The sequence below is a fragment of the Paroedura picta genome, chromosome 3 (assembly GCF_049243985.1).
Source record: "Paroedura picta isolate Pp20150507F chromosome 3, Ppicta_v3.0, whole genome shotgun sequence".
NCBI classification, from domain to species: domain Eukaryota; kingdom Metazoa; phylum Chordata; class Lepidosauria; order Squamata; family Gekkonidae; genus Paroedura; species Paroedura picta.
Window position 1 is genome coordinate 145,813,307 of NC_135371.1, and position 17,890 is coordinate 145,831,196.

Consider the following 17,890-nt stretch of genomic DNA (forward strand, 5'->3'; position numbering starts at 1 on the left):
ATGTACTGCTTTCTTGGAGTAATTTAAGAAAGAGAAACAAAGGCAGGATTTTAAGAATGTCTACTTCAAATAGTCTATTTGGAATGCAAGTGAGCTCATTAAATTTTCCATAAAGGAATCATAGCATCCTAATAAGAAACACAGACACATGCAGAATGTTCATAATTGTGCTTATCAGTTGCAAAGAGGGGAGAGGGCAGATTGGGGATTTATTTCATTCTTTATGCTTTAGATTGTGATTTGTAAACTGCTCTCAGCCACATGGAAAAGCAGGATATAAATATTTTAATAATTTAATTGAGCGAACATACTTACTACATAGTCCTGTTCTCTTACTGCATTTGGCTTCTCATCCTGCCATATTACGTAACACCATAAAGCAATTGTTAATGAAATTTTAGTCAAGTGGATGTTTCACAAGAGCCAGTTTGGTGTAGCGGTTAAGAGCAGTGGCATCTAAGAACCAGGTTGATTCCCCAATCCTCCACATACAGTCAGCAACTGTGACCAGCCATAGTTTTCTGAGAGCCTTCTCAGACTCACCTACCTCATAGGAGGGTGTCTTTTGTGGGGAGATGAAGGGTAGGTGATTGAAAGTCACTTTGAGATGGGTAGTAAAAGTGGGGTACCAAAAATCAGCTCTTTTCTTTTCCTGCATGTTTTTTAGGATATGAGAATTGTATAGGTTACTGACATTTTAGTTTTGATTAATCTTTCCTTATTTTGAAGACCTTTCTACCATGGAGGAAAGAATACTAAACCGTTACTACAAAAAAGTGACAGAATTCGTGGCTGACATGACCAAAATATTTGATAACTGTCGTTACTACAATCCAAGTGACTCTCCTTTTTATCAGTGTGCAGAGGTTCTTGAATCCTTCTTTGTACAGAAACTAAAAGGATTCAAAGCAAGCAGGTGAGCTATCTTTCTTCCTAATACATTTTTGTTATAACATGGCATGAAATTTGTTTTAAGTTCCTAGTTTTAAAGTCTGTATTCTCTCAGATCCTTTGCCCCTAAGCTGGATCTTTAGAGGAACTAAATAAATGATATAATTTCTGACTGGCTGTACTTATCAAAGGTATCCTTGTGAAGACACTTTTGTTCACACCCCACCGGGAGTGCAAACACGCATGCGGGACAGGCCCGCGCATGCGCCACGCATTTGCGGCCTCGCTGGGTGCAAACACGCATGCGCAACAGGTCCACGCGTACGCACTTGCAAAGGGGCTGCCGCGCATGCGCGGGGCCCCAGGTCACCATCCCCCACCCCTTGGTAGCGGTCCGCAACGGAAAAAAGGTTCCGGACCGCTGCCTAAGGGCCCTTTCGGAATTGTCAGCTTTCTGCAGGGCCTGCAAGACGGACCTTTTCCGCCAGGCATACGATTAAGGCCATGGCAGCGTCCTGGAGTCACCATCTGAGGATCTCCAACAGAGACTAGCTAAGATCCTTGCTCCCAGTGAGATAGTGAGGGGGAGTTATTGACCCATATGCTGAACGGAGGGGAAGGTTGATATATTATTATTGTTCACCATCTTGTTTACATTGTTATATGCTCATACTGTTATATTTTTTAAGGGTACCATTAGGGGATTTTACTGTGTTTTTATCTATGAACTGCCACAAGATATTCATGAGCAGCAGTATACAAATATAATTATAAATAAATAATAAATATTATAATATTATAATAATTAATTAATAATTTTTCACTGTACAATGTCAATTACTGCTTTTTTAAATCTACATTTACTGTTGAGCTGTAAAATACGGTTTATGAGGAGGCAATCATTTTTGCTAGTAACCATGATAGAAAATAAGAGGCATACTTTATCCATTTAAGTTCAATAATATTCATAGAAGCTTTGTAAAAAAAAAACATTATTTCATTTTTATAATAAACGCCTGCTCAAGGTTGACTCAGCCTTCCATCCTTCCGAGGTCGGTAAAATGAGTACCCAGCTTGCTGGGGGGTAAACGGTAATGACTGGGGAAGGCACTGGCAAACCACCCCGTATTGAGTCTGCCATGAAAACGCTAGAGGGCGTCACCCCAAGGGTCAGACATGACTCGGTGCTTGCACAGGGGATACCTTTACCTTTACCTATAATAAACGCCATTAACCTACAAAATAGAATTTGTCAAATTCTAACACAAATGTTGTTTTACTTTTGCCTTCTTACAAATAAGTGCACATTTATTTCTAAACTTCTCAAAGCTGTATAAATTGGCCACATATTATATGTACCTCTTTCTCAGTAGTATTATGTGACATTTCTGGGTTTGGGGATACTCCAGTTGAACATCTTATTATTGTACAGAATCAAAGGTGGCTGTATAGCAAAAGAGGTTCTTTCTGTGCCTGTCTACAAAGGTGGAACGGCAACAAGGCGGTCTTCTCAGATGGGTGACTTGGCCTCTGGCGTCTGCTTTGAGCAGAAGAGGTCTCTGAAGTGAAGGGTGCTTAATTGTCCCCTTTTTCTGCATTCTGCAGGTCTCATAACAACAAACTGCAGTCTACAGCTTCTTAAAGTTTCACGTGTTCCCCTAACATAAACAACAAGAATCTGGTTGTCTGAATTTGTTTTTACATGAGAAGCCAGAGATTATTAGTCAGGTTGTCCTGACAGCATCTTGATGTAAGCTGCATTTTTTATCAGTCACATCAGATTATATTCTTGGCTGATTTTTGTCCAAAGGACAAAAGAATGAAAATCAGCAACATCGTGTTTCTTGTCGAGGTCAAATTATGCTGCTGTCGCAGAACCAGGAGAACATTTTGTTGAAGGACAAGAGAGAGAAAAGCAAGAACAAGAAGATACAGTAGAATGGGGTCAAGTTCTAACTCCATGGAAATGCCATGTCCGTTCTTCAGTGAAGAAGCTGATTTAAAGTCCACCCAGAGAACTTTTGACTGTATTTATTTATTATTACAAAAATATCCTTTTTTTAAATTGCTGCCCTCATTTGTCAGCTGATTTTTTTTCTTATAAACCTCCCTAGCCCTGGTTATATGTAACCCATTCTGTATCTTACCATGATTCCTGTAGGTAAAAGTACAAGATGACCTCTAGATGTCTTTTCTTTCTATGAAAGGAGCTGCTATGTACACATGTGCACAAACAAACTGGGAATCAACAATGAGTTTATCATTCATGGTAGATGAAAACAATTAAGCTTGCATAAAAGTTGGGCTGAAGTGGTCATGGACTACAGACATTTTTGTCTTGAATATAACAGTACAAGTTGTCATTTGCTCTGCACCAGACTGATATGAGTAAAATCTATTTGAAGGTATCTTGTTTGTAAACATTTGTCAGATTCTAATTTCTTCTTTTTGTATTAAAAATTCAAAATATGGATGTATATTGAAACAAAATAAATGGAGATCGTTGGTCTCTCCACACATGTAGGTGTCTTTTGAATGTTCGCTGACATGTTTGTGAGATTTTTGTTAATTGTTCTGAAGTGTAAGTAGCCAGAGATAGGAAGGAAGGAAAAGTGGGGAGGTACAGACAAGCTCCACGTGTGATTTTACTTATTTTTAATTACCTACAAACGTCTACAGTGATACCACAACTTTTGCATTGATGATAAAAGAAATTGTGCAAGAACTTTCATTGCCCATTGCTAAATGAAGAATAAAGAAGCAATGTGTTTTATTTGGTGTCTTCTGTACTGGGAAAGATATATAAAAATAAACCAATGAGGTAAAATGGGCTTTTGGGGGGGGGTGTTTTTTACTGCTCTGTGACCAGTTGTTTGCACTGCTGATGACAGTAATGGGTACATCATAATCCAGCAGCAGTTAATTTCTGTAGCTCTGTACCCATTTTGACTAGACTTTGCACTAATTCACGATTTTGTCCTTCAGTGATTTGGAATTTATTTGATAATGGATAAGCTTTCCTTGGGTGTAATCTCACCCTGCTATGCAAGAACCTTTCCTGTTACTTTCCTAAACACCCCTGTCGATCACAGTTTTCTTATAAGTACCGGCTCAGGTGTACAGATTATTTTGGATTAATTTTGCCTAAGAAAGCCTATGCTTGTGTACATAGCTGCTGACATTTAACCAATGTGAAATCAAAAGGAAGTTAAATGTTCATTGTGAAAAAGCATCCATTTATGCTTCTTAGAAACTAGAGGGGTTAAAGAGAACTGCATTTTAGAATATGTTGACTTAGGACTTTTCCCAAAGGATGCTACATATTGTATGCATTATGTTTATAAAAGAAGGAAATTTTTCAACTTTAACCCTACAAATACTGTCTCTTCTCAGTATTTCTGTAATATTCGTCCATATGGCTGACATGGAAAAAACCATATTGAGACAAGACATTTCCTACCCGTAGGCAGTAGATCAATGTTTTTAACCAGTTGTGACAAACTGAAAAATAACTTTTGTACATAATAGGACATTTCATCTTAGACAAATAAAGTAATGTTGTTGGATATCAGATTTGGTGGAGTTACTAAAGAAACAGTAGTTGTTTAGAATAATCTGTGTAGCACTAGGCTTTGCCGTACTGTGCAAAAAGTTCTTGGGAATTTTTCATATAAATAATTCTGAAATGAAGAAAATGCTACTTTCATACACTTTTTATCAAGACTCATCATTTTTCCTACTACTTTGTAATATATAAAGACAGTTCTTAGCTGTATCAACTATGGTAATTTTTAGTTTTTTGAAAAGTTTTATTTATGAGCCAGTGTAATGTGTGTACATTTTAAATGCCACTTCTGTAAAAGGAATAAAGAAAATTATACTTTCCTCTTTTTTTAAAATCAAACAATGTGCAGAATATTTGCTTTTTTCCCCCTTTCTAACACCTCCATTATTACAAACTGTCAGAATGTTCACTTGTTGAGCCATGTTTTAAGGTGAATACAAAGCATCATGAACCCACTGAGGTTACTCCTTAATCACAGCTCCTCAGTCAGAGTGAAGAATTTGGTATTCCATGCCTAAATAGAGCTCAAAAACTTCCAACTGCTCATTTTGTTTTTATGATGGATTAGGGCTTATAAATGGACGCTCAACTTGGAATGGAATTATCTTGAGTAGCAACACCAGGCTTATGTCAACCATGAAAGCAATGCAACATAGAATGCAATATTACAAGTGGTCCTGTAAAAACTCTGTGAATCTGATCCATGTGTTAGAGCCAACACAAACATCCCTTGCCCTGAGAGAAGGCATTTCCACTCCTGTAAAGGGGATATGCAATTTCTGTGGAATGGTTACAGACTCCTGTACCACCTTGCTCCCAAGGATCCCTAGTTCTTCTTTCTGTGGGTAACAAGGCTGCAGCGGGAAGACTGCAGCCATCTGAATCTCAATTTAGGTTCAGAAATATAAGCTCACAACCATTTTATTAAGAATACCTTATTCTTGTTAGTAGCAATTTCTTTTATAAATTCAGAAGGTTTTGGATCTATCTTTTTGCTAGTTTCAGTGTACTACTTACTTTTGATTTCACATAAACAGCCACTCTAAAGTTTATTTCATTTTAACTTTAGTTCACAATCAGTTTGGTTCTCTTCTGAGTGATTGACACATTTAGGGAAAGGATTGGTTGAACCAAGAAAATTTCCCAAAAATTGTAAAAGTATATTTGCTGGGGGGGAGCATATAGTCTAGGATGCTCTCTGCGGACACCCTTTATTTAATAATCCAGTGACCCAGTCATGAACAGAGCCAGTTTTTCCCGTGTTACCCTCTACCCCCAACCATACATGGGAGGGTGGGGATAACTGCAGATGTAACCAGGATTTTCCTCTAAAAAGGAGAGTGAACTCAAAAGTGAAATATAAACAGTCATTCAAATATTTATAATTTGATAATACAGAATCAGTGACAGTAAATCAATCTTCACTAGACCACCTGTGAATCCCATCTGATGGCTGCAAAATGGTTAATACCATTAGAAGTGACATACTCGTCTCCAAAAGATTACAGAGGCTGATATAGAAAAAGGTTACAGGAAATTGGCAGCAAAATGAGAGGAAATCTATCTTCTTGTGCCACAATACAGAATATTTGAGGGTAGTATTTTGAAAAGCTGAAGAAGCAGGAAATTAATTTTGTGGCTTTTGCTTGTTTTATAGATTTCTAAAATTGCTATTCTAACCAATAATACATACATTGAATTTTTAAAATTTCAGTCATAATTCGCGCGATTTGTAAAGGTGATTACACAACTTTAGAATTCAGATTTGCTTCTCATGTGCAGTAGGAAGTGTGAGATGTAAAACAGTCCTTCTATGAGTGTAAGGAGAAAAAAGGCAGCTGTGTAAATATTAAGATATGTTGCAACAACATGGGAGATGCACATAACTGTGAAATCAAATCAAAACAGGCAAACAAGCAAATTTCATTACAAATAAAAACTTTCTTTGTAGATAGAATGCCTTGATCAAGAAATAAGTTTGCCAACTTTTACAGTGCCACAGATGTGCTCTTTTGAGGGTGGTTTTCTGTGGAGCTTGGACGGCTACCGTATTTGGAGAATGAAATGCAAGCATATAGTGATGCTCTTACAGGTTGTCCTTTCGGTTTGTAATGGAAGCTTTATGGGGGCTGGTAATCTGGCATCACAGGCATTCAGTCCAGTTAAATACAGAAAATAGTCTGAATATATGTAGAAAAGTAACTACACTACCCCATATTTATTCAGACTATTTTCTGTATTTATGCACACTCTCCTATTTATCTGGCCTACCGCCTGGAAGTTTCATTTTGACAAATTTTGACAAAAATGACAAAAATTCACAATACCTCAATATTTTTCACATTTTACCGTAATTGTGTTGTTTTCCCAACAGTATCTTAACTAACTTTATCCCTTCCCTTAACAAATTCATTAACCTGATAGATGTTCATAACAGCTGTAGCAAAGAAACAGTTTTAATCATATTTTGCCAGCATACAGTCACAGTTTTTCCCAGGTCATTCCAGCCAGCACTTGTAATTGAATGGTTAAATAACTATGTCAGAAAATGCTAGTGAATTTCTCCATTCCTTTTCCATGTTCCATGTGCTTAGTATTTTATTCTTACTCATCTTTGCTCTCATCTCTACTTGAGTTTAAACTTTTTTTTTCTGATTCCCTGCACTTCCCATGTTATCCAAATCAGTGTGTCTTGGATCAACTTTCCTCTCGCCCGAAGACATCTTTCAATAACAATGACTAATTCCTGTGAATTACTACTCTTTAAAGTTTAAATCTATAGGATGTATACTTAGATTTCAATTTATTCATTACCTATATACAAAGAGCACTTTAAGAACACCTCAAATCTTTGAATGATTTGTTTTTCTAGGCAATTTGCTAATGAGACTGCCCAGTAAGGCAGACAGCTATCTGCTCATTCCATGTTTGAAGTGCAGTCAGTAGATGAAGAGGTTGTTAACACAAGAAGCTTACTCTGGAGAGAAAGCCATTCTACTCACACACTGTTCTGCATAGCAGGGGGATAATTACATTTTTGTTAAAGGGTGACTCTGAGCATGTAATCTTAGTGTGTGGCCAAAGAATAAGGTTGAAACACCAATTTTTCTGAATAAGGAGAAAGGGAAAGGAATGTTTTTTTTCCTGTTGCAGATGTTTGCAGTTCTAAAGAAACAAAATCCATATCAAGTAATGTAGACAGTGAACTCTAAATTAATACGCATGCTTGGTAAACATGGACACCTGCCTTTTTAACTGACAAGTAAAACCAGTGTTGCACTGCAGCATTTGAACTAAACACTTTTACTTTCTTTTCATTCATTCATTATGAAGATTTGATTATTTAACAAAGTGACAAAATATAGTTGCTTTCAGACTAAATACATAATCTGACAGTCTTGTTCTGAAACCCATTAAAAACTGAATATCTCAATTTCAATTTTAAGAAGAATTTATCCCATAACATAATTGGAAAGATGCACTGTATAATCTTTTAGTATTCCTTCACAAAATAACACAAATGTGTGTTTGTTCTATCATAATGTTTCATCATTCATATCAATATTTGCCTAGGTATTTAGCAAGTATTGTTTGTAACATGTTGATTTTTAACCTGTGAAAACTTCCTAGAAAGCTGAGAGACAACCAACAAGGAGGGTACACAGTGTGAAAAAATCAAACACTCAGTAGACAAAATCAATATTAATTGGAAGCTGTATCTTGAACATTACATTTTCTAAATGTGCAGAGGCAACACTAACTCCCGTACCTTACCCTGAGCCTTACCCTGAGCACAGCTGTGAATAACTGATAGGCACTTGATTTATAAACTAAGCATGTTGCTATACTGCTTAGAAGATTTATCAGCCTATGAAAGAGAAGAAGGATTTCTTCTATTAGTAAAGTTTAAGGCTTTAACCCCATAAGGTAAGCTTTTTTTCATCAGTATGGTACCTATAATTCAGTTTTATACTTAGGTTATTTAGTATTTACTATTGTACACTTCTCTGAGCCATCTGGGAGCAGTATATAAATTCAAAAATCATATTATCGATAAAAAGGCCATTTCATCTTCCATTTGTTTCCAATTTTCTTCTAAAACTAAGCATTTCAAGCATTCTTGTCATCTAGGACTACAATAACACTGATGATAATTATTATTTATTAATTATTATCATCAGTGTTATTGTACTTCTAGATGACAAGAATCCTTGAAATGCTTCATTTTAGAAGAAAACACAGTGAAAATTAGACAAAATGGCCTTTTTAATCCAGAAGTTTGTCTTTTAACTTTTATCTACCGTTTCAGCGTCTAATTCTCATTTACAAGAAACAGTGAGGAAACATATTAAATCATGCTTTGGAAGTACTGTAGCATCCTCACCATATGAGCTCTGTGTGTTTGTAATATTCAAGCTACAGCTCCCAAGGAGTATTGATTTTGCCTACTCACCGAAAGCTGAGACAGCTTTTGATTAAATGTTCATCCCTCAGATATAATATGGTTAGAATAAATTTTGCTATAATCGCAAGAGTAGATGCCCATCAATGTTTACATTAAGAGTTAAGAAATTCCTGCAAAAAAGCTATATACCTTGAAATACGAATTAGTTTACTGCGGCATTTCTGTGGACATCAAATTTCAAGCTGTGGGAAAGCACATGCCTCTGTACCCCTTTACTTTTTGCCTTTAAGCAGGACCAGAAGACTATCTTTATAGAGAAGGTGTATCAAATCGTGATGAAAGAAGGGGCCATTTTTTTCCTGACAGACCGGCCCCTAAGCTGCTTGGGCTGTGGCTGCACTGCATGCTCATCTGCAGGTATGGTGAGCTGCTGCTTGAACTTTCTGATCCCGCCTTTTGTTGAATCTCTTCACATAGCTACTCCCACTCCAAAGCAACCCATCTCCAGGTCTCAGATGCCCTCTTAGATGCTCTTGCAGAGCTCTCGGTAACTGCTGTCTCCTGTGGTAGATGTCACCCATCACAATGTATCTGCTGCCTGCAAAACAGAAGTAGCACTGAGCAAGCCATTGTGGTGTGGTGATTACAGTGCTGAATCAGGATCTGGAAGGATAGCAGTTGAATCCCCACTTTTCCAAGGAAGATTGCGGAGTAATTGGGCCTGTTGTAAAAACTCAGCTTTACCTACCTGACATGGTTGAGGAGAGAACAATTATATAAGCTGCTTTGGTTCCCCAATGGGGGAATAAACATACTGTGAATAAACATACTGTGACAGTGATTGGCTCATGTACTTGACATCTACTAAAGGTCTACAAACTGCTCTGGATTGTTTTGACTCGGATAGGAGAAGATCTCTTTAGGAGAAGATCCCTTCAGCAATCATTCTGTTTCCTCTGTTTCCCTTGCTAACAATATCTCATGTCATATGACTCCTCCAATAAATGATGTTATTAAGCAGTGCTGGGTGCATAAAAGACTGAAGGAACATATCCCAAAGGAAAATGTTTCCAATGTTACACCTCTGCTACTCAAGTCAATGTGCCTCATTATATGAAGACAGCCTTCACTGAAAGAAAACTGAGGAATAAATACTTTGGGATGGATTCCCCAAGAGTCTTCTGCTGCCATAATGACAAATAGGTCATGACATGAAATGATAGACCAGGTTTTCTGCTGTTGAGAAAGGAAAGACCACCCATAAAGATGCTGAGAAAGGCAGCTGGTCCTAAACCATTGCTTCTTCCCACTTTGCCCTGGGTTGCTGTTAAGTGTTTCCTGATCAGAAGCCTAATTTAAAGGGCCTCGGGGAGACTGCAGTGGGGTGGCAAGACGTGGCAGGAAGGTCCAATCCCATGAGTTTTGTTCTGTTTCCTGTACTTTGGACCCATCCCTTTGTGCATTATTTTTAAACCTCTTTTAGTAACTAAATGCTATTATACACACACCTGAAACAGCTTTTCATTGTTTTTAGGACCATGGTGCCTGCTCCTTTCATGTAAATTAAATGGAAACCACCCCCTTCCTATTCCCCTTAAAGGTAACCTGAATAAAAAAGAGGATAAATGGAAATAGCGTGTTACCAAGTTTGAAGTCTGGGCAGGGTCTCCTGCAATATAGGGCATCCACAACTAGTACGTGAACTCGAAAGAAGAAGCCATCGGGGTTGGTGAACAGGCGATTAATTTTGTAGAGTCCATTGCGGTTTACCAACATCACCACCAAGCGCATCCCTTTCTGCACCACATTGACATCATGAACAATCCCATTCACCACTGTTTTGAAAAAGAAAAGGAGGGAATCCAGTGGGCTGTTGTTCATCCTTGTAATGATGTGAAGCCAGATGAATCCAAGAGCCACTGAATAAAAACATTCATCCTCACTAAACTGTAAAGTGTATAATGGAAGAGAATATGGGTTAAATAAGATGCTCCTTGTACATTGTCCTTGCAAACTGACAAGTTTATCACCTGCAATCTTTGCAAAACCAAAGGCTTATGTCACTGTAAGTGTGACCTTACCCACAGCTGAACCCAGCAGTAAGGCATTTCACCACATTCATGCTGCATAAACAGCAAAGTACATCTACTGCTGTAAAGGACACACTCACGCCTTTCTCAACATGATGAAATGTCAAAGGATGGAACTAGCAACGTTGCTGCATAAAGGTATATTTATTTCATCCTGATGGAGCCAGAAAGCATAGAGTGGGTTACATTTAAAATGACACTATAAAAATTGTGTTTGAATACAAAGAATGGCCATATTGTTAACCTTTTAAGAAGTTGCAACATAAGACCTGCACACACTAAAATGCCAGAAGTCTAGGAATTAGATCTCAGGAGTAAGAGGGCTCCCGTCTATGATACTACAGCAGCTGAGAGAGAGGGTGGCTTTGCAAAGTTGCTCAGCATTTTCCTGGAAAAGTTTCGGGCACAGAAAGAAGATACTGTGAAATTTTACCTATATTCAGTTACTGTGCCCCTATCTCGCAGCACACTGGTCCACTCAAAAGAAAATCAGTCATTTAAAATTCACATCTACACAATAAGACATACAGCAGAATTAATTGTAATTAGTAAAGGAGATATGTTGTGAGGGCCAAGATAATGATTCTATGCGTACCCTCTAACAATGGCTTAGATTGACACAAGCCTGGAGGGGAAATTATATGTGCCAGTAACAAAAGCCTGCAAGTTGCCCTAAGCGATGCCTGGCCAGGTTACTTGGAGCTGGACGATCTTACCAAATTCACTGGTACAGTAGGCCTCCACCTCCTCATGGTCCCTCCTGCAATCAGTCAGGCACACCTCTGCATTGTCAGCTTCTAGAACAAGAACCAAATAGCTGGAAGCTAAAGGTGTACTTACTCAATTGGAGGAGTAGGGTTTTAACAATTAGAGAGCACAAACACTGAAGCAGATCAGTACATGAACAGCCATATTCAGCAGCATCTCAGTAAGTTTCAGCAGGACCAAAACCTGCAGCAGTTCCTACTATGTTATGCTGGAGTTAAGCCTCATAAGTATCTGTTGTTCCTCCCCTATGCATTGTAAACCATCTTGTTGCTTGTTTGATTATAGGCATCCTGTGAGTGCATGATCTTTTTGATTATTTCATTACATCTTCCCTCCTGTAGTTATTGAACAAGGACTTTTGACAACTGGTAAAAAGCAAGGCAGCAATCTATTCATATCTTCAAAATCGAGTCTTGGATTCCCACAGTAAATGGCTGCCACTGGAAGGGATTTCCATCAGCAGAAGTGGATTTCTTTGCCTCTGGCCCCACCAGTGCTGCACCAGAATGACTGGCAGGATGACCACAAAGGAACAACATGAGGGAAGAGTCAGAAGTCTGCAGCAGGATGGAGGGGAATGCTACTGCTCATATTCTATGTTAAGAAATCAACATTAACTAAGCTCAGTTCATGTTATTAGGGAAGCTGAAAACTTCTCAGGGAACATATTCAACAAATTAATGCACCATGTTTCCCAGCCACAGTCACCTGCAAGCTGAGTGTCCAATCTAGTTGTTTGTCCACCATGAAGCCATACAGCAGCTGCAGTGGTGAACCTTCATTTCCTTGCCATGGAGTTTAATCACCTTGTTTTGCAGTAGGCAAGTTTATTCTACCTAGGGCATTGAAGAGGAGTTATTTGGGGGTTGCATTTAATCTTTTTTTTAATCTGTAATGTTGCAGTTATTACCTGAAAGCTGCCTTAAACCAAAAGGAAGGGCAGGGTGCAAACAGATTAATAAATATCAAGCATCATGGATAGTCCAGATAGGTAATTACGTGATGTAAGGGGTGGGAAATGCATGTGCACAAAATAACACTGACAACATGAATGTAAACACAACCAAATAATGAGCTTAAAAACACCCTGACTGAGATTTGCACTGTTTCTTTGGTTAGCTCTTTGTCATCAGTAAAGAGTCTGTGAGCCGAACCAGCAGGTGTTTGAGTAGCCCTATTTAATGTATGTATTAACATAATCATCACATTATTTTGTTCTCCTTTCCTGATTAAGTTTGTTACCACTGTCTGTTCTTAATGTTTTGTTTTATTGCATATCGAAAGAGAGTTTATATTATAGTAAAAGATAATCTTAGAAATTCAATTGTTAAAATGTTGACAGTAGTATAGGAAAAAGACAAAAATGCTGACTAAATTTTTAACAAAACATGAAAATGTTATGACTACAATTTGTATATTATCTACTGATCATATCAAATATTTAGGAATAAATATAACTGGACAAAACTAAAACTTAAAAAAAATAATTATCAGGAGACTTGGATATTGATCCTAGCAGATCTTTCCAGAAGACCTGGAAACACCTGGAAATTGATACAAGCAGATCTATCCAGATGGATCTCTTGGTTGGGCAGGATTTCAGCAATAAAAATTAATATACTTCCAAAATTAAACTTTTTATTTCAAATGCTGCCAATACATATAGAAGAATTAATTTTGTAAAAGTTACTAAGAAACAAATTCATATAGAGCTGGCAAGAAACCCAGGATAAGTTTCAGATTACTTCAAGATGGAAAAAAAGGAGGATTGGCAGTTTCAAATATCAAGTTACCAAGTGATTTGGATTACAGATTGAATAAACAGAACATAGTAAAATTGGAATGAGCATTTTAGAAGAAATTTATGGATAAAGAAAATGGATAAAGAAAATAATCAAATTGCAAGAAAAAAAACATTTAATTAAAGATGGACTGTTGAGGATTTTCATGACGGAACTTATGTAGACCCTCAAACTCCTCACTGATGTCTCTAATCATGATAAGAATATGAGAAATAACAATGACTTAGTAACCTATGATAAAATGCTCAAGGGAAATCTAAGTCCTGGCAAGACATTAAAGATGAAGGATTTACTGTTCAATGGCTAATCTATTACCAATCAGTGTCAAGATTAAAGGACAGATGGTGGAACTTTAAAAGAGAAGACTAAGCTCAAACAGATGACAACTAAGTAAAAATATCATCTGCTATAATGGCTATATAAATTACTTTTTACAAAAAGAAGACGAGCAAGTGAAAAAATGCATGAAAAAATAGATGCGAAATTTTAGAAAGCAAATTCGTATGTCACAATTCTTGCATTTCCTTACCTTCTTTTAATACAATGAAGTGATGCAGCAACTTTGATGTCTGCCGGTTTGTGAGCCAGGAGGATAGTGTGGTATTTTGGAGGGAAATGTTGAGTCTGTAATAGGGATTTACCTTGTCAGGTTGGTTGAGGTGATACAGGTTGCCAGGGTTATGGCCAATGTCTGACCTTGTGTTTTTGAAAGTGTAGGCTTCAGCCAGCGGCCTGCCTCTATGATGGGAGTGTACAGGTTGGTAGAAATAGGAAGAGATGCTGTTGGAGGCTTCCAACTCAAGCCTGTTTGCATGCATTCGGTTGGTTTGACTGAAGGAAGCAGCAGGAAGAGGCCCCTCCTCGTGGTTCTCAGAAGGAAGACCCTTGATTGGGTAAAGAAGTTGCTTCCTCAAACCCATGTGGCTCTCCACTGCATTTTTTACCTTTTTCCTTTTGTCCAAGAAGAGCAGGTGTGGGTCAACTGTTTTCAACTTCTGCAGACCTCCTGGAGGCTGTGGTTGGTCCTCAGCATGATCATCTCCCACAATGATGTTGCCTTTTAATGGATACTTATTCTGTTTATGGGTGGATCCCACTGGTCCATAATTATCTTTAGTGAAGGACTGGATGGTCTTTCCAGTATATAGAGACCCTGCATTCAAATAAATGAGAGTGATTAAATGGGCTTAGAAAGAAGCATCTTTGCTTAGGACAGTACTGCTAGTCCACAAGTCTAATGTAGCCCATTGCATACAATAGCTCCATGTGTTCAATAATGTACAGGGAAGGAGAGCAGAAGTGAACATGCTGCTTCTCTCACCCCCCAACTATGTGCAAACCCTGGCAATCTGCAGGATTGACCATGGGGAGGAACTGGCTGCACAAACTCTCCTTTCTCCTGATCAACAATGCTACAAAACTAGTACCTTGGAGGAAGGATGGGTTTCAAATGTAAAATTAAACATAACAACTGTAATATTCTTGCCCTTGTGTGACACATTTTGCCAATGATGGTTTAAAATTAAGGAATTCCTGAAGATTTGTGGATGGAGCTTAGGGAGGGCAGGGTCTGAGGAGAGGCGGGATATGAGCAGGAATGTCATCACACAGATTCCACCTTCCAAAGCCGCCATTTTCTCCAGGAGAACTTATCTCTGTATAGTCTGGAGATCAGGTACAATGTCAGGAGAACTCCGGACCCCTCCTGGAGGATGGTGACCCTATGTGTAGCTGAGGGATATTGCTGGAACCACAGTATTTGAGTTGGGCTGCTGTTGCTGCACTCCTCTGCTACAGTTTTTGCCCTGGGTTGGGTCTCAGCTTCCCAGTGAAATTATCCATTTCAGTTTTGTGCCAGTACAGTGAAATTATTCCAGTGTATTCACCAGGATCAGGCCATTAGAGGCTTTCTTCTGCCAACTTCTTAAACAAACACAAAGTTATTAGTCACTCCAATGGCAAGAATGTTAGGCTAGCCCACAGGGGATGTTCTAGCATATTCTTGTTGAACTATAACCCGTAGGAAGCACAATGCAGAAAAGTCCAGCTGTGGATAAGCAGAATATTTTCCCCCTTATTTTTGTTATAAATTAAAAGCACAATTTATAAACAAATCCCTTTCTAAAAAAGGAATATTCAATGTCCAGTGAGCATCCGGAGAGCAAGGCTCACATTGCATCCTGATCAGATTGTTTAAAAGAACTTGATAAACAGAGTTATTTGGTTTTCCAACCCACGGGATGAGTAATTCTTTAGTCTGAGATTTAAAGCCCTGACTTGCACCACTTAGCTGTCTGAGAACTCCATCAGGAATGTTAAGACTCATGTGCAAGATACAACCTTGTGTTATGGTTGACGGTAACCATGTTTATTCAGAAATCCCATTATGTTAAATGGAATCCCTCCCTTGCTTTCTTATATCCCCGCAATATTTTTATCTTGGTTTTTGAACACACAGCTCCTGACATTAGTTAAATTCAGAATACAATGCTTAGGTCAACCCCTTGGAATCTGGATTTGTAGGATACAGTAGCGATCCCCAACCTGTGGACTGCGGACCACTTGTGGTCCTTCGACTAATTGGAGGTGGGCCTTCTTCCCCCCCCAGGCCCTTTACAACACACTTCCGGTGTCATTGTCTCCCATCACTCCCAGATGGGACTATCTTGTTGCAGAGAAACAAGCTCAGGGTTTCCATTGATTTGTCATTGTCATGAGTTAAAATTTCCATGAAAATAAAATGTTCCTTATGTTCATTGTTGTGGCGTGTCTGTATCTTATTTTGAAGGGATGTTAAAACATTACCATAGCGATCAGAGAGCATTAGGGCAGTGGTTGAGAGTAGAGGAGTAAACTACCCCTCCCCCCCACTGGGCCTCAGTAAAATTGTCAAGCGTTGAGTGGTCCCCGGTGAGAAAAAGGTTGGGGACCACTGGGATACAGCATGTTTCAAACTCTCTCATAGTTCTTGATTTCTTCTTCAGTTTGCAAAAAACATTTGAATAATAAGATTTTTTCCAGGATAACTGTTCACCTTTTTATTTGAAATATATTTATAAACTTAGAGACCAAGATGATAAACAAAGCAACAAATCTACCAACAAGATGGAACATCACACAGCTTAAAAATGCAGAAAATCTTGTGTGTTACACACTGGCGCCTGTGCCTCCCCCCCCCCCATGGCGCAGCGCTGGCTGCGTTGGCCTGGAACAGCTGATTCGGATGACGCAGCACACAATCCTAGGGCTTCTGCCTTCAAGAAGCTTTTATTAGGAAGGAGATTTAAATAAGGGATTGGAACAGGTGCATGCCCATTGCACCCCAAGATAAGTTTTGGACCACCTCTTATTATACATTCCCACATTCAAGGGACTCTGACCTCTAGGTGGACCCATGCCGTATGGAATAAGGAACTAGAGGTGTGAATAAGGAACTGAGAACCAGGAGCTGACTGCAGCCTCCTAAAATACCAGTTACATCCCCCCCCCATTTAAGCAGATTGCCAACTCAAAGCAGACTGGTATCACATTTGTATTACACTGGAGATGAGCTTTACTTTGATAGGTCATTTGGTGGGTGGTCAGTGCTTATATTACTCCTCCCCTTCCTTTCCAGATTTAGATTGCCAATATATAGAGGATTTGAAAAGCCGCTTATATGCATAGAAATCTTACATGAACTGTTTGCAGCTCCCATTGTTGAGGGTGGCTGCTGGTTAAGTTCCAGTTCCTAAATCTCCTGATTGTTGACTTCATCACTGACTGATCTCTTTCCCATGACAACAACTGGTGAGGGTAAAGATTTCCTGCTACCACCCATGAAGGCAGAACATTACCATGGAATGAGGAAAAATTCCTGTGAAAAACAGAGTAAATGGCCAATGTTGACTTTTTCAATTAGACATGCTGATTTATTTTGTTTTATTGTTCCACCTTCCTTGAAATTTCCTGATTTTTTGTTGTTGTTGTTAATTTGCTGTTAGGTTAAGACTTTCATTCTCAATATGACATGCAGAGAGATAAATAATTTTCTATGAGATAACAATTTAATCTTAAATTACAGCTCAAGAATGCAGCTTCCAGACCTTTCTCAAATTTGTATGCCCCTCACACTGTGAAGAAAAGAGCAGCTACCCATGTATTTACTGGCCTGTGATAAGCAGATTGTAAGAAGTCTAGGACTGTATGAGCTCACTTCCGTGGTTTGAGATCCAGAGAAAGGGATGCAAATAGATCTTATTCGTATCCTGTTTTTCTCCTCTGACATACAAGATCATTGTTCTTTCCTCTGCTTCATCCTCACAACAACAGCCCTGCAAAGTAGGTTAAGTAGACATTGACTGGTCCAGGGTTACCCAGCAAGCTTCCA

At 38.6% G+C, this 17,890-nt stretch overlaps 2 protein-coding genes across 13 annotated transcripts in view; one reads left to right on the forward strand and one right to left on the reverse strand.

Moving 5' to 3' along the window:
- The window catches only part of BPTF (bromodomain PHD finger transcription factor), an 85,692-nt gene extending 82,030 nt beyond the window's left edge, over window positions 1–3,662 (forward strand). For 9 of the 10 annotated variants that reach the window (XM_077328404.1, XM_077328410.1, XM_077328405.1 and 6 more), the window contains 2 exons: window positions 730–916; window positions 2,497–3,662. In XM_077328404.1, coding sequence (XP_077184519.1) covers window positions 730–916; window positions 2,497–2,533 — 224 coding nt within the window. In that variant the 3' untranslated portion in view covers window positions 2,534–3,662. The remainder of the gene's footprint in view (window positions 1–729; window positions 917–2,496) is intronic. The other variant, XM_077328406.1, reaches the window with a different exon arrangement.
- Window positions 3,663–4,842: 1,180 nt separating this feature from the next.
- The window catches only part of C3H17orf58 (chromosome 3 C17orf58 homolog), a 42,417-nt gene continuing 29,369 nt past the window's right edge, over window positions 4,843–17,890 (reverse strand). For 2 of the 3 annotated variants that reach the window (XM_077328418.1, XM_077328417.1), the window contains exons 2-5: window positions 14,051–14,674; window positions 11,668–11,748; window positions 10,505–10,696; window positions 4,843–9,459 (exon numbers count right to left, since the gene is read on the reverse strand). In XM_077328418.1, coding sequence (XP_077184533.1) covers window positions 9,269–9,459; window positions 10,505–10,696; window positions 11,668–11,748; window positions 14,051–14,674 — 1,088 coding nt within the window. In that variant the 3' untranslated portion in view covers window positions 4,843–9,268. Of the gene's footprint in view, window positions 9,460–10,504; window positions 10,697–11,667; window positions 11,749–14,050; window positions 14,675–17,890 lie in introns of those variants that run through there. The other variant, XM_077328419.1, reaches the window with a different exon arrangement.